We start from the raw sequence: 15,488 nt of genomic DNA on the forward strand, positions 1-15,488 counted from the left end.
AAACACAAACCCCACCCCAAAAAACCCAAACCCCAACACATTTCTCTGCAGACCAGCACAGGATTTGAAAGGAGAAGCACAGAGCTGGATCCACAGCATGCCCTGAACCGAGGTCCCTTTCAGCTGCAAGAAGGGTGAGGAGAATCCTCCTGCATTTTGCTGGCACAGGGCACCTCAACAACAGTTTTCCAGCTGCAGAACCCACCCAGAGCAGCTTCTGAATCCACACAGCACCCTCAGGAAGAGCTCGCTGCCCTCCCTTCCTTTTCTTACACCCATTTCTCCCTCCTGGGCTCTCACTACGTCTCCAGAGCAGAGATCAAGCAGCAGGGAAAGGGAGAAGTGCCAGCAAGAAGGTCTAGCAAACATTTGCAAAGCAATTCTGCCAAGTAACACTCACCACAGCAGGCTGAAAGAGAAGGGAGAGAAAGAGAGAACATTAAAAGGTTTCACATGAGGGTTTTTCCTTTTTTTTTGTGTGTTCCTGTGAGCTGGAAGACACCTGACCTGCTCACAGGGGGGTTTTCCTTCCTCTTTGAAAGATCTAGATCTCTCTCCTGGTTCAGCTTGTGATGCCCCAACTTCAGCACTGCATATAGTCTTATTTAAATAAAAATAAAAGGGAATTCTGGAGGGGTTAAGTAAATTATGGAGCTCAAGCTCAGTACCCTGCATCCTTCCAGCACTTCATTACTGGCCATGGGCCAGAAACCCTTTGCAGCACGTGAGGACTTCTCCTCCCTGCAGTGGGACACCCCAGAACAGATCTCCCTTTCTCAAAGGGGAAAGTCAGGCCCTGTTATTTGAGGGAAAAACAAGCACACTGGCATGACCTGCTCTGGAGATGGAGCTGGAAGTCCCTGGGTCAACAGAAGGGACAACAACGTGCCAAAAAATTCCCTCTGGTCACTGTCCCAGCTGTAGGGAAGACCTCCCACCTCTCCTTGGTTTAATTTGGACTCCTGGAAGGGGAGGGATGCTCCTGCTCTCTGGGGGGCCAGATGAAAAGCAGCTCCAGCAAGGAGCCAAGCAGGGTGGGAGGAGCAGCACAGGGATACTCACAGCACATCTTCATGATGATGTCCAAGATTTCACATTCCTGAAAAGAGAGATAAAGAAAGGTTTGAATAAATCCTGGGAGGATGAAGCTCCCCCAGCAGTGAGACCCTCCCAGGAGCCACCGTGCGAGGAGGGGTCAGGGCAGCCCAAGCAAGCAGCACCCCAATCCTGTCCCACTCACATCTGGTCCTGGAGGCCCCACGGGTCCTGGTGGTCCCTGTGGAACAGAAATGGGGAGAGAGCAGTCACGAGAGGAGCCAGACCTGTCTGCAGCAGACTTTGCAGATAACCTTGCTAAGCAGTGCAGGGTCTGGCAAAGTCTCTTGCGTTCCCAGAAACCCATTTCCACACATGCCATGCCCAAAAAATCACTTTGGTGACTTGGCAAGCTGTTTGATGAAGGTGAATTTGATTTGATAAGGTTTGATGAAGGGAAGCTGTTGGCTTGGAAGGAATTGTTAAAAGTCATCTAGTCCAACCCCCCCTTCAGGGAGCAGGGAGAGCTTCAAATAAAGCAGGTTGCTCAGAGCCCCATCCAACCCAATCTGGAATGGTTTGAGGGATGGGACATTGACCACCTCCTCTGGGCAACCTGGGCCAGTGTTTCCCCATTGGCATTGTCCCCACAGCCATGACCATGCTAATGACCATGACCATGACCATGGAGGTCATTAGCTTGGATGATGCCTCTCCTGTAGCCTCCAGGCCAACGTGAGGCACTGCAAGAGGCAACTCAGCACAGACTGAAACACGGTCAGGATGGCTGCTCCAAAAAGGTGCTTAACCCTATGAACCTGATGAGATGATAACAGTTTGGCCATGAAGAAGCACTTCAGAAGACTGTGTTTTCTGCCCCTCTTTGTGAGGAAGTCCGTGGTGAGCCCTGTTTTGGCAGCTCCATCAGCTGTGCTCACTGGTGCATCAGTTTGGCCATGAAGAAGCACAAGTGACTGTGTTTTCTGCCCCTCTATGGTGAGCCCTGCTTTGAGAGCTCCATCAGCTGTGCTCACTGGTGCAAACCCTGCCAGGGTCTTTACTTACCGGGCGGCCTTCGGGTCCTCTGTGGCCCTTGGCTCCTTTGATGCCCCTGGGGCCAGGGGTTAGGTTCTGGAATGAAAACAAACCCCAAATCCACAGCTCTATGGGTGTCAGGGTGCAGCACCTTCCTCTCCAGATGCTGCTGAGCCCTGCTTGACCCCAAAGATGTTATCTGGGGTGGCTGTATCCAACCCAATGAGCTGGGACTTGGGAGGGTTGAGCAACACAGATGCAACCGTTGGTGCTAACCCTGCAGAGATGATGCCCAGAGATCCTCTTGCCATCAGACCCTGCTCAGTGGCAGAACATTCTTGCAGCCTTAGGAAGCTCGATGGGCTTTGACACACAGGCAAGGTGGCCTTAGAGGTACAGCCCAAAGCTCTGTGTTCACAGCAAAAGAGGATTCAACTTTCTATAGAGTACTCACATCATTACCAGGATCTCCAGCTTCTCCTTCATCTCCTTTAGGACCAACGTAGCCTCTTGTTCCCTGAAAAACAGACCAGAAAAGACTCTTTCATAGGCAGCTGGCAGTAGCGTGGTGAAGTTGGTGAAAGCTGAGGAACTTCTGTTGGGTGTAGGAGGAAGCAGCACACTCACATTAACGCCAGGGTCACCTCTGTCTCCTGGCTGGCCCTGGGGGTGGAGGAAGGGAAATGTGTTAGAGAAGCAGAAATAATGGTCCAATGGTTTCAAAGCAGCACAAGGATCTTACCGGGGTGCCCGGGAACCCGACCGTGCCGTTGCCAGGAGGACCATCCTCCCCCTGGAAAGGAAGGGAGAAAGAGGTGAGATGATGACAAGCACATCCTCATCCACAGCACACAATCCCCCCCCCCCAGACAAAGCCCACTCACCCTTTCTCCCATCAAGCCAGGGTCTCCAGGCAGCCCGGGTGCTCCTGGCAATCCCTTTGGGCCCTGGAAGGAGCAGAAGGAGCAGTCAAGTATTGCAACACCATCCTCTGAGCTGGGATGATGGTGATGTCTCCTCAGACACCCCGCTACCATCACGAGCCCATCACAGGGGGAGTTTTGCTACTCCTCTTTCCACAAAACAGCCTCTGAGAGGGGGAGGAAAATACAGCCATGGCCCTAAGGACCAAGTGGCTCAACGTGTCTGCCAGGAGTGAGCACCTGAGCTCGTACCTATAGGTTACCTGAGCTTGTACCAACAGGTTTCCAAGACCCAAAGGATTTTGGGACAGCCCTAACAGGCAGCATCTCATGGTCTTCCCTTCATTTCCTCCCCCCAGAAGGTGTGATGGTGAAGCAGCACGAACCTCATTGCCACGGGGGCCGTCGTCTCCTCTGTAGCCCTTGGGTCCTGGGGGTCCAGCCTCGCCCTAGGGAGACACAAACTGCTCTCACAACAGGGATTTTTCCTCTTGGTGCTGCTGATCTCCTCCTTTCCAGATGGGGTGTGTGTGGGCATCTGCCTCACCCCTCTCCCCCATCAACGAGTCACCTCCCCCTCCCAAGAAAGGGCCTAGTTATGGGGGTTAATGTAGGTAGGGAGTTGCTGCAGGAGCAGTGCCTGGCTCTCCCCCACATCTCCCCCCTCCCTGCACAGTCTGCAGCTCCCCATCCTTCCCCACATCCTGCTTGCTCTGCAGAGAGCCCCGTTGGAGGCAGCCCTGGCCAGATCCCCACTGAGAATGAGCCAAGCCAAGAAGTTTTCTGGGGCCAAGGTGTGACACGGCAGGCGTGGGTTGAACACCACGTGCTCTCGGTGGCAGCCAGGCTGTAGGAGGAAGCAGCCTCCAAAAAACAAGCCTCTGAGGCTCTAAAAGCCTCCCCTCCACCACCTCACAGGACCTGGTGAGGAAGAGGACCAGGGAGGCTGGGATGATGCCTTCTAGCAGCAAAGCACAGCCGGGTTGCACAGTGACACCTCATCGACTGTGACAGAGGTGTCCCTGGGGCAGAGGGTGGTCCTTGGTGGAGCAAGTTGTGTCACAGACCTTCCTACTTGGACACGTCTGGGTTGCAGCCAGGCTGGAAGAGGCTCTTCTGTGGCTCTGGAGAGTTTCTGTCCTCAGGAGGCTGCAGAGCTCTGGCAGCATGTGCTGGAACAGCCTGAAGCTGTCACCCTGCCACATCCCATCTGGGCAGCGGTCAGCAGCAGGACTGGCCAGAGACAGCCAGAAACAAAAAATAGGAGGTGGGAGGAGGTCTTTTTTTAAAGTTTTTCTCTCCTCTGAGAGCTCTAACAGATGTCCAAGGGAGCCTCGCCACCTTCTGTTGGGTGCCAACAGCCCTTTGCAGGTTTGACTTGCCAGGAGATTGGTAATGATGGTGGGTAACAATGCTCTTGCCCCCAGGTCCAAATTCCCAAGCGAGGGAGCGCCTCCCTTTGGGCTGGGCAGGCAATCAGGAGATGTTATCTCCATCCCCAGGAGATGTTATCTCCACCCCCAGGAGATGGAGATGACAAAAGTAGGCTCAGAACAACCCATGGGGGGAGAGCACCATGGTTGGGCAACCGTCCCCTCCAGCATCACCGCTGCAGAGGGACTGAAAGCTCACGAATCCTGACCTCCAAAATGTTTCCTGTGACCAACTTCAGCCTCTGGGCAGGTGGAAGGCACCTTCAGCATGAGGGTGGTGCATGCCCCATGGCTTACTCCCTGTTTTCAGTGCAGCAGGAGCACCTCTGAGCTGTCTGGGAGCTGCCTTAGCGTGGTGACTCAGCCTAGCCCAGCTTCCTAGCTGCCCTCTCTTCACCCGTAAGCTGAGGAAGCTGAAATCCCCTCCAGCTGTTGCCTCTGCTCCTCTTTGCACGACAGCAGTTGGAAGGAGCTCGTGCCAAACGTCCACGCAGACCTCCTGCACCCTTCTTCCAGGAAAGGTGTCGGCGTGGCCGTGGAGGACTTAAAATCACACGGCCTGGTGCAGAGCACTAAACTTCTCCAAGGCATGTGACCTTCTTTCTGCACAAAAAGCTCAGAAGAGAAACAGCTGGGCAGGAGGGACAAGAACTCATGACCGTTGACATCAGCCAAAGCTGGACGAAGGCTCCCTTGGATCTGGCGTGTCCTCCCTGCAGCACCAATCCCTCACGGCCCTGAAGCTGATGAAGAGGCAGGATTGGGGGGTGAGGAAATCTTTAGCAGCTCCTCTCCTTGCCCGTCACCTTTCTGGGTGTGACCAGAACCACGGCCAGGAGGAGAAAAAGGGAACACCAAACCTGCCCATGAGGACCAGGGGAAGAGTGTGGTGACCTTCAGCTTCTCTCAGATAGAAGGAGGATGAAAGGGAGTCACAGGTTAGCAGGAGCCCTTTCCCTTTGCCAAGAGAAATATCCTCCAAGAGCCAGAGCTTGCAGATAGCACGTCTTGAAAAACACTTTGTGTTGGCCAAAGTCCTCCTCTTGCCCAATTACGCATTTATTTTTAATTTGGCCAACAAAAAGCATTCTTATGGAAAAAAAAAACCACAACCCTCCTCGCTTTGCAACTGCTTTTGAAATCTCCCTGGAGCAGTGGAGGCCCTGGGGCAGTCTCAGGGCTGGGGGAGGTAGCAGAGCTGCTTCTGTAATGCTTCCCTCTCTTACAGCAGTTTGACTGGAGGTCAGTGCAGAAAACTGGTGTCCTACAGACTCAGCGACAGCAAGGAGACCGTTCTTCCTCCTTTCTCCTCCTCCTCCCACTAGAGGAGGAAGGCTGGCTGGTGGCAGGATTTATCCCAGCCTGGCTCCCCACTATGAGTGCAGAGCTTTGGCTTCCAGGTTTGGATCAAATCCCCACTTCAGTTGTGTTGTCTTCTGTGCAGTCCTTCTGCCTTGAACCTGGAACGAGCCTCTACCACATGGAGAGCAACTCATCCTTCCTCCATCTCTTATTCTTCTCCCCTTCATGGTTATCCTGCACTCCAGGTCTCCTTCAGGGCTCTTCAACACTTGGTCAGTCATAGAGGAGTTCAAAAGCAGTCTCATCTTCATCCACATGCTGGTCTCCATGCTTCAGACCTTCTGGAAGTCCTGCTCCACCAGCGTGGGAACGTTTCTCTCAGAAGTTCCCTGTATCTTGGGCTCTGTCATAGCTCATGGTATGAGCAGGAGAGGAGTTGTCCCACCCATTACTCAGCTGCAAAGACCCAGATGGCCATTGCAACCAGTGCTACCACCACAGAGGATGAACCCAGCAACACCTCCAGACCCAGAGCTGGGACCTGGGTACATTTTGGGGAAGAAAAAGCCTTTCTGCAGGAGACAGGACCCTTCCTCAGGCCAGAGGGAGCCAGCTCCACTCCTCAGAAAGCCTGAAGGGTCTGAGCTCTGTTCCTTGAGGCAGGAGAGAACAAGCAGACCCCAAGAGGAGGAGAGCCAGTCCTTGCAGCAAGCAGACTTGAGGAAGGCTGGATTTTGGACAGACTGTCTCTGCAGATGCCAAGGGCGTGAGGGACAGTGCAGGGGCCCCACCAGGCTGTCCTCACTGACACAAGATGTCTCACTGATTCCCTTGACTGAGGTGAGCAGCCTCTGGCCCCAGGCCTGAACGTTTTGTGCCTTTGCTGCAGCTTGCACTCGCCAGTTTCCAAATCTGTCAGATGTGTTGACATCTGTTTCCATGGGATTGGGAAACGGTGAGGAGCTTGCTGTGTCCTCAGCCCAGCAGCCAAGTCTCCAGTCCTTTTAGCCCCATTCCTAGTCTAGATTCTCCTGGAAAACCCTTCTCCCCTTCTCTACCCAGGCTGGAAGATGCTGAGAACTTGGCCCAAGACACTGTGGCATAAGTTAAGCTCCAGACTCCACTCTCCCTGCTGCCCCAACCACTTCCACCTGGGATGGAGAGGGTTAATCCAAGCTCTTACCTGGTCGCCAGGTGGCCCGAGGGGTCCTTCCCGTCCTTGGTCACCAGGTGGTCCAGGCTCTCCCTGGAAACATGAAGAGAGGGCATGAGAAACTCAAAGACCTGCAGCCATCCAAAGAGGGAGATTTTCCAGGCAGATTCTGGAGTTGGGTAGGAAACTAGAGGTGGGGGGAGATAAAAATGGCCCAGCGTGGCCACCTTGAAGCCAAGAAGATAGCCCTAAGAAGCCAGTCTTCTGAAGGATGGGAGTGCTTGCATCTTGGGGACACCTTTCAGCCTGTTTTCTGCCAGAAAAGGAAGTCCCTGGAGAGATCCACCTTGCAAGGCTTCTGAAGATACCCAGACCTGGCCTTGGTCCCCAAAACCACGTCATGCCACGACCATGGCTGATTTCCAGAGCCAGGGGCAGTCTGCTGGAGGAGAGCTGCTGTCCCCCCTGCAGAGGTAGGCCCTGCAGGGTAGCAGCCTTCCTTCCCCACCTCCTCTTCCTCCAGCCTGCTAAGGGAACGAGCCAATAGATGGGGAAAGATGTCCTCACCTCTCACTGCTGACCCTCTCCTCTGTTAACACTCAGCACCCCGTGCCTGGATGAGGCTGTTTGGGAGCCCAGGAGAGGCTGAAAAAACCTGAATCTGGCTGGATTTGCACCCCAACAAGCTCCACCAGAAGGAACCCCCCAAGGGCTGGATGCAGTTCAGTTCCACTTCCACTTCCCCAGCGTGGAAAGAGCCAACCTTCCACCAGCCCAGTGAGCTGTGGCCCAACAGGGCAGCGTGTCTAACACTCTGAAATAAGCTGGGACCAAGTGCTGCAAGACAAATAGCTCAGAATGAGGTTCTGCTCTACCTGCAGCTCTGGGATGGGGGTCCAGGCAGCCCCCAGGGGAAGGGAGGTCTTCAAAAAACAACCCGTGACAATCCCACCCGACCTCCAAACGTGGAGGAAACTGATGGAAAGCTTGGGGACCTAAAGCTGTTTGCAAGCTAGAAGCTTCCAGATGCCCAAGCCAAAGAGTAAATAGAAAACACAAGTTCCAAAGGGCCCCGAGCACCAGTGGGGACGTTTCTGGAGAGGTTGCAGAGCCTCGTGCTTGGACTGAAGCTTGGAAGGAAGCAGCACCTCGTCTGCTGAACAATTTAACTCCAGGACACTGGCTTCGTTTCCCGTGCACATCTGCCCCACACCCCACGTGTGGCCACTCCCTGGGCAGTAAAAGGGGAACGTGGGGGCTGCCAACAGCCCCCTGCCCAAGGAGGGGACCTTCTGCCCCCTGCTCTGGGCTGGGGGTGGGTGCTGGGCTGCCCATCCCTGCCAGGACACGCTGCTGCTGCTGCCCCCACCCTCTGCAGCCAGCACTTCTTGTCCCTCCCTGGCATGTGTGGCACCTCTGTCCCTTGCCACATGTTTTTGCTGGCCTGGTGAGGGCTCCTGCCTGTGCCTCTCCCACTCACCCTGCCTGACTCACCCCTGACAGGCAGGAAAAATACTTTCCTAGTGACTCCCACCCCAAAAAGGAGAGGGGAAGGGTGTTCCCCCCTCCCGTTGGCATCCAGACGTGCTGCCCTGCTGCTAAAGGCACCCGTGCCACCCTCCCCAAGCCGTTGGCACCCCATAACACAGCCCCCCCAGCATCCCCTTGCCTCTTTGCCCTCCAACAGCTGGTTCTACAGCCACCAGGCAGGGGCTGAGGTCTCTCCTCCTGCTTTTAGCTTGCTGGGCATGTTCTCCTCTGGGCTTGGGTTGTTTGGTCGTTAGCTGCCAGCTAATTAGCGATTACTAGGGGACCACAGCAGGTTCCCCAGACTGGCAGGTACAGGCAGTAAGCTTGCCTGCTGGCCCACAGGCTGACAGGGTTAGCCACCGGGCACCTATTTCTAGCCCCTTGGGTGCCAAGGGTGCCCTGGTTGCAAGCAGGCACCAAAAGCCACCCCGTGGGTGCAGTTACCGGCTCTCCTCTTGGCCCACGGTCACCCGGCGAGCCTGGGGGGCCTCTTTCTCCATTGCTGCCCTGCAAGGAGAAGGTGGGAAGACAAAATCAGGACCAGCCAAACCCTCCCCCTCATCTCGTTGCCCACCTCTGCGTGGGCTCACCCCCAGAGCCTTCCCCACGTGGCACCAGCCCCAGCGGTGGCACCAGCAACGGTGCCCTCACTTACTCGTTCTCCAGGAGGACCATCTTGACCTGGAGCACCCTAAGGAGAAAAGAGAGGGGTGGTCAGGTGGTGGGGATGGCCTCAGGCATGCACGGGGGACATCACAGAGGACTCACCTCGTCGCCAGCCTCTCCTGCTGGTCCAGGCTCCCCCTGGTTTCCACGAGCACCCTGGAGGAGCAAGCCACAGGAGTGTCAAGTCAGCAGGCGTTGGAGCAGAGCCCCAAATGCTTGCAGAGCCTTGGGGAAACCCTGCTCTGAAGCCAACGCTGATGCAGGGGACCTCTCCCTCCTCCCAGAGGTCACACAGAGGTGTGCCACTCACCTTCTCCCCAGGGCTGCCAGGAATCCCCTGTCGACCAGGTTTTCCATCATCCCCGGGCTCCCCCTTCACAAGGACACAAGGTTTCATCAAGATTGCACTGGCAGATCTCAGCAACCGTGGTGCAGAGGCCACCAGGAGCCCTGAGGACCTTTCTGGGCTGTGATGGGTCAAATCCCCACCTCTCCCTGTTGAGAGGTCCCACCACCCTTCCCTTCTGCATGGGACTGGGAAGAGTGGCTCACCTTTCCTCCCTTGGGTCCGTAGGCACCAGGATCTCCCTTGGGTCCAGGTGGGCCTTGAGCTCCCTGTTGGAAATGAAGGTAGCACCACTGAAAACCAAGCCCCTCTCACTGTCTACAGGAAACTGGACATGGACCCAGCATCTCGGGCAGCTCCCCAGCAGGATGGACAGGAAGGACCATGGGGGATGGCATGATACTCCTGCACCGTGGAGCCACGCCAGCAAAGGTGCCACCACGCTGCTGAAACTCAGCAGGGTCCCACAGCTTGGAGGAAAAGGGCAGAAGAGGGGGTGGCTGGGCTGCTGTAGGTGGTGCCACCATGGATCTATCATCCTGGGAGCACAGGACCACGCAGGGAAAGGGGAGAAATGCAACGTTAGGGCAAAGATTTCCAGAGCCTTCCAAACTCTCCAACGTTTTCTTGGGGGCTGGTTGCATCAGGATGAAGTTGGTCAGTCCTGGCCCTGTCTATCCAACCTTGAGTTGTTCTTTGCCAAGCTCCTGGTGCAGAACAGCCTCCAGCTAAAGCCTCCCTTGATGTGCAGCTTCACAGGCAGCCCCCTGGATGGTGGGGATGATCTCCAGGCAAGGAGAAGGCTACAGGGCCGTGAGCGTTGCATCTCTAGAGATGGCAACTCCCTCCTACAGCTCTCCTTTTTTTGGGGGGCTCCCCGTGTCCACAGACCTGCTGCAACGGTTCATTTGCATGCAAGGGGCAGCCATGGGGTACCTACATCAAATCCAGGTGAGCCTTTGCAGCCAGGTAGCCCGGGGTATCCAGCTTCACCCTGTCAGAGGGACAAAGGAGGTGTCTCCATGAGTGGTGGCCGTGGGAAGACCCCACCCGTTATCCCAGAGCCCTGCCAGGGACATCCCAGCCCTGTCTGAAGCTGATAGGTCCTGCAGGGAGGAAGCCCCCCTGGGTCCTCACAGTGGTTTTGGAGGGATGTCTTGGCACAAGCTATGGTCCTTAGTCTGAGCAGAGTGGCTCAGAGGTGAGATTTACCTTCATGCCATCAATGCCATCGATCCCACGCCGGCCCTTCTCACCCTGAAGGGAGAACACAGACCATGAAGAATTGAACCCAAAAACCCCTTCTCCAACCAGAAAGAATAAATGGTGTAAAAGCAGAGGCTGACCTTGGCTCCTTTGGCTCCTCTCGAGCCCTGCAAAGGGAAGGAGAGAGGTGTTAGGCTCCCATGCAGAGCATGGAGCCCCCACCATGGTGCCATCCCCACGGCAGGTGGATCTGAAGGTGGGGGCATTCATGGTGACCCTGCACTCCACTGGTCTCCCCCATTCTGCCTGGCTGTGCCCCCTGCAGGGTGCTTCTCTGATCCCCAAGGCTGCAAAGGGGCTGTTCCCATCGGGTCCCTGCTCCTGGCGTGGGCACACACCACGCCCCAACACCAGGGAGCTGCAGCCCAGGGTGACCAAGCAAGGGGGACACAGATCACAGGATGGGAAGGGTTGGAAGGGACCTCTGGGGATCATCTGGTCCAACCCTCTCCTGATGAAACAGAGCAGGCAGGTTTGGAATCTCTCTGGCCAGCCTGCTCCAGGGGTTCTGGCACCCTCAAAATAAAGAGGTTTCCCATTATCCCCCCAAAATCTTTGCTGTCCTCACCTTTTCTCCTCGACTTCCTTTGTCACCCTAGAGAAGAGAAGAGACAAAAAAAATAGGAGAATGAAAACACTTGCAGCACAAAACCTATGGCCCATCTAGGAACCACAGTGACCCTACATACCTTCATTCCTTGGTAGCCAACAGGCCCCATGTCCCCTGGCCTGCCCTAGAAGACAGAAACATGATGTTATGGAGACAGATACTGCCACCACCATCACCATGGGGCAGTTGACCCCCAGACTCTTGATGCTCAGGCCTCAAGCTGAAGGTTCTCCCCTAACCATGCTCATCAGCTGCCTTCTCTGGGTGCATGGAATCATTGCAGAGGGGACCTGCCTTCACCTCCACCATCTCCTGCCCTTCCTGGGGGTGAGGAAGGGCAGAAAACCCTTGGGAAGGGAAAAAAAAATGAAACCTGTGCATGATGTGGGGTTTCCAAATTGGGAAGGCACAGGCTGAGTAACTACAGGCTCACGTGTGTGGGAGAAATGCACCTCCCATGAAAAAAAAGCCCCCAAAATAAAAGGGAGGAAGAGAGAAATAGTTTCTTTATGCTACTAACTTCTTCTTGACCAAAGGTTTCCCTGTAACACTGCTGTGCTTGTCGTGTCAGAACACAGGGGAGCCAGCCCAGAGTCCACCCCTGGGCTGGTGCACATGAGTCAGAGACGTGTCCTCCAGGAGGAACAGCTATTTTGGGTGAGGAACAAGGAAGCCTTGTAGCACCAGGAGGAGGGGGCCACCCCCACTGCTTGCCAGGAGCTGCTGTTTCTCAGGCTCTGCCCCATGGAAACGGGGTGATGCGGGGAGGGGGGGCAAGGGCTGGTGGAGATGCCCTCAAGATGTCAGAAATGGTCCAAAAAATAGCTCCTGCACTGTCACCAGTGCCAGTTCTGTACTTACTGGGTCTCCAGCCACTCCTTTCTGGCCAGGAAGACCTGGCTTGCCTCTTTCTCCCTGCAATACAAGACAGAAATAAAGTTAGCTGGTCATCTCCAGGAACAGAAGGCCAACCTGCTGGAAGGAGAGCAGGGAGGAGGGCAGCAGCCATGCCCCGTGGACGTGGGGAGCAGCTGATGCCAACCCTCCCCATGGGGCAGTGGTGGGATGGCAAAGACCCACGCCCAACCTTCTGCTGAGCATCTCCAGCGAGCCCATCCCATAGACCCCACCCTGCAGCTTGTCCACAGACAGACCCTCACCTCATTGCCTGGGTCACCAGGAGGTCCAGGAGGTCCTCGGGGAGGCTGCAGGAGAGAGGGATGGGTTAAACCAACCACTGAGGCACAGCCTGGGGTGATGGAGCTGCAGGGGAAGGGGAGAGGGGGGTCCCAAAAGTCTGACTTACCTGGCACTCGAAGGAGCAGCACTACCCAGGGAGAAGGAGAAAACAGCATTAGAGGTGGTGGGGAGCACCAGGGATGGGCTGCACCTCACTTGGGGGGAGCCCCCAAGGCTGGCAGGAGCCAGGGAGGTGCCCACCAAGCCCCACCTTGGCTGTAGATGACCTTCAGGGGACAAACTCATGAAAGGGGTTGGGGGGGAAGCAAGGGCTCCAAGGGCCACTCACCGATTGCTCCGTGTTGAGTTTCTGCAAGAGAAGAAAGCCCAGAGGAAGGGTTGGAGACAGGTGGGGGATGGAGAGGGAGGGGGTGAGGGTTGGGGAGGGGTCAGGCAGCACTCACGATCATGTCGATGATGGTGTTGATGGTCTCCTCCACGTCCAGCTCCCGGGTTGGCTTCAGGCTGGTGGCGGTGAAGTTGCGGCGGTAGGCGTGGTCCGTGGCGATGATGTTGAGTCGCTGGTCCTGGGGTGGGGAAGGGGAGGACACAGTGAGACCTGGGGGCACCCGTTGCAGGACTTGTCCCCACACCCACGTCCTTCCTCCAGGATGAGGCTCCGAGGGGCACTCGGAGCTTCCTCTGCCATCCTGAGGGTTCTTTGGTCCCAACTCAGGGCCCCTTGGTCTTCTGAACGAGGCTGTGGGGAGCATCTCTGCTGCACGGTGCCTACCAGGTGGTTGGGGGAGATGGCAACAGAGAACACTTTGATGCCCAATTGTTTGGCTTCGTTGGCAGCATCGTCGAGGCCTCCACAGGGCTCTTTGTACCCTTCCAAGGGGTGTCCATCGGTCACCACGATCAGGTATTTATTCTCCTTGTGATGGGAGCCACTGCAAGGGTTTAAATCACAGGATTTAGCTGGTGAGGAGCAGCCTGGGTATCTCCAGACACTCACTCCAGGCCATGCCCCAACCTATGGTCAAGCCATGCCTCCCCCCACCAAAACCAGAGCCCTAGCAACACGCCACCACCACACCTCCTCCATGCCTAGACGACCTCCTCTCCCACCTTGAGACCAACCCTACGCAACCCCCAGGGACACCCAAACCCAAGAACCACCTCCCCTCCCTCCTCAAACTCCACCTCCCCATGGCTTCTTGGCCACGGCTCCAGCAGCCCGACCTGATGAGCAGCTCCTCGATGCCCCGTTTTATGGCGCAGTCGGTGTAGGTGCCTTTGCCAATGTAGTTGACCGTGGAGACACGGTTCTTCAGCTCCTCCCGGCCGTCGGGCATGGAGGTGAGGCTCTTGATGAGCACCACCTCGTCGCTGTAGTGCAGGGCCCCAGCGTTCCACACCAGGTTCCGGTCGCAGCGGTAGTACCTGCGGGGACGCAGCAGGACCTGATCTTCCACCCCTTGGGTTCCACGCCCTACCCAAACCACCCCAACTTCACAACCCGCTGGCCCGCCCTATAAAACGGGCAAATCCTTTGCCTGAACGTTGTAGGGCTTTGTAAGGGGTTCACAGAGGGCCTGGTGGCTTGGTGGAGAAGCTTCCCGGAGAGATGTCAGGTTGGGGTGGCTGGAGATGAGTAGGAGGTGTTGAGGTGGATGGCAAAGAGGAGGTGGGTGACCACCAAAAACACCTCACACAGGACTGCAGCAGTTTTGCCCCTGCTGGCTGGGTCAAAATCAGAGGGATGCCTCTCTCTGAAGCTCAGAGAGGGATGAATGTGAGTCTTGAAGTCTCATCCTGTCCACTGGCACAGCCTGCACCCTGGGATAGAGACATCACAACTCCCTGGGGTTTTTTTTTTAGCCAGGGACCCAAAAAGGGTCATTTCAGGCGGGTGGGACCCAAATCTCAAAGGGATGGTGTTGCACAGCTCCCTTGCTTCCTCATGCACAGTGGTGGCTTGCAGGGAGATGTCTCCAGAGCATGTAGAGAGCAGCAGGGTGGGCACTGGGGGAGGTTGGGATGGGCTCAGGAGATCCATCCCTCCGTTTGCCTGCAGTAGGGGCCCTGGAGAAAACCCAACACCTCCTTCAGGAGATAGCCAAGTTGCACTTATGGAGGCCTGGGGACAACCACACCTCTCTTGGTGTCTCAAGGGGCTTCAGCAAGACCCAGGTGGCCCCATGCATCCCTGGATCTCCTGCCAGCATGGCCTTTGCCCTCAGCTCTTCCCAACATCACCCTGCTCTGCCCTCTGGGAGCTTGGGTGCCCCTGGGTGCCCTCACGCTGACAAAACCAGCAAGAGTCAGACCTCAGTTGGTGGCAGCACCCCAAGGAGGGGTCTGAGGTGCCACGTGTGTCCCCCAGGAGGGTACAGGCAGTGCTGCAACCCAGAGCAAACCCAAGGAGGCTGGAGACCAGGAGAGGGAGGAGATGCTCCCACCCCACTCCCTGGCATCCCTGCTTTCATCCTTTCCCTCCACAGAGGGGCATCCAGAGAGGTCTCAGCACCCCACCCAGCACCCCAGCTCCATCCCTAAAAGCATCCTGGATGTGTCCCCCGGGGAGATGATGGAGATGATGGGGAGATGTACCTGTTGGTCAGCTTATCAATGAAGCGGTTAGTGAAATCTTTCACCTGGGCAACCAGGTCTCCAAAGGGCTTCACCCTCAGGGCAACGCTCTCGGAGGTGTCCAGCACAAAGAACAGGTCCACGGGGCAGTCTGGGAAGAGGCAGAGGTGCTGGAGTCAAGGGGGTGCCCCACTGCATCCCCTCCTGCCCTGCCTGGGGCTCCCCACGGGGGCACATCCTGACCCCACACCCGGGTGAGGTTGCTCCTCTCTCTTTTGGTATCAAGAGGAAGCCAGATCGAGTAGATCTTCAGAGAACATCATTTGGGGGCATCTAACAGCTTCCTAGATACTTTTTTTTCCCCCCATTTCCATTCAAAATGTATTTATTATGTATCTTATGTATATATTTTTAT

The 15,488-nt window shown here is 56.1% G+C and overlaps 1 protein-coding gene across 1 annotated transcript; it reads right to left on the minus strand.

The window, feature by feature from the left end:
* Positions 1-400: 400 nt before the first annotated feature.
* Positions 401-15,224, minus strand: COL6A1 (collagen, type VI, alpha 1; the record flags this gene model as incomplete). Its single annotated transcript, XM_008945262.1, has 28 exons — positions 401-409; positions 1,063-1,099; positions 1,241-1,276; positions 2,101-2,166; positions 2,525-2,587; positions 2,698-2,733; positions 2,813-2,863; positions 2,955-3,017; positions 3,380-3,442; positions 6,912-6,974; positions 8,856-8,918; positions 9,067-9,102; positions 9,180-9,233; positions 9,388-9,450; positions 9,630-9,692; positions 10,364-10,417; positions 10,636-10,680; positions 10,770-10,796; positions 11,258-11,284; positions 11,379-11,423; positions 12,161-12,214; positions 12,460-12,504; positions 12,606-12,626; positions 12,828-12,848; positions 12,943-13,065; positions 13,272-13,431; positions 13,724-13,924; positions 15,095-15,224. Coding segments are annotated over 28 exons (1,719 nt in total), but the record flags the coding sequence as incomplete, so codon positions are not given.
* Between the last annotated feature and the right edge of the window lie 264 nt (positions 15,225-15,488).

The sequence above is a fragment of the Merops nubicus genome, unplaced genomic scaffold (genome assembly GCF_000691845.1).
Source record: "Merops nubicus isolate BGI_N331 unplaced genomic scaffold, ASM69184v1 scaffold22738, whole genome shotgun sequence".
Classification (NCBI taxonomy): Eukaryota; Metazoa; Chordata; class Aves; order Coraciiformes; family Meropidae; genus Merops; species Merops nubicus.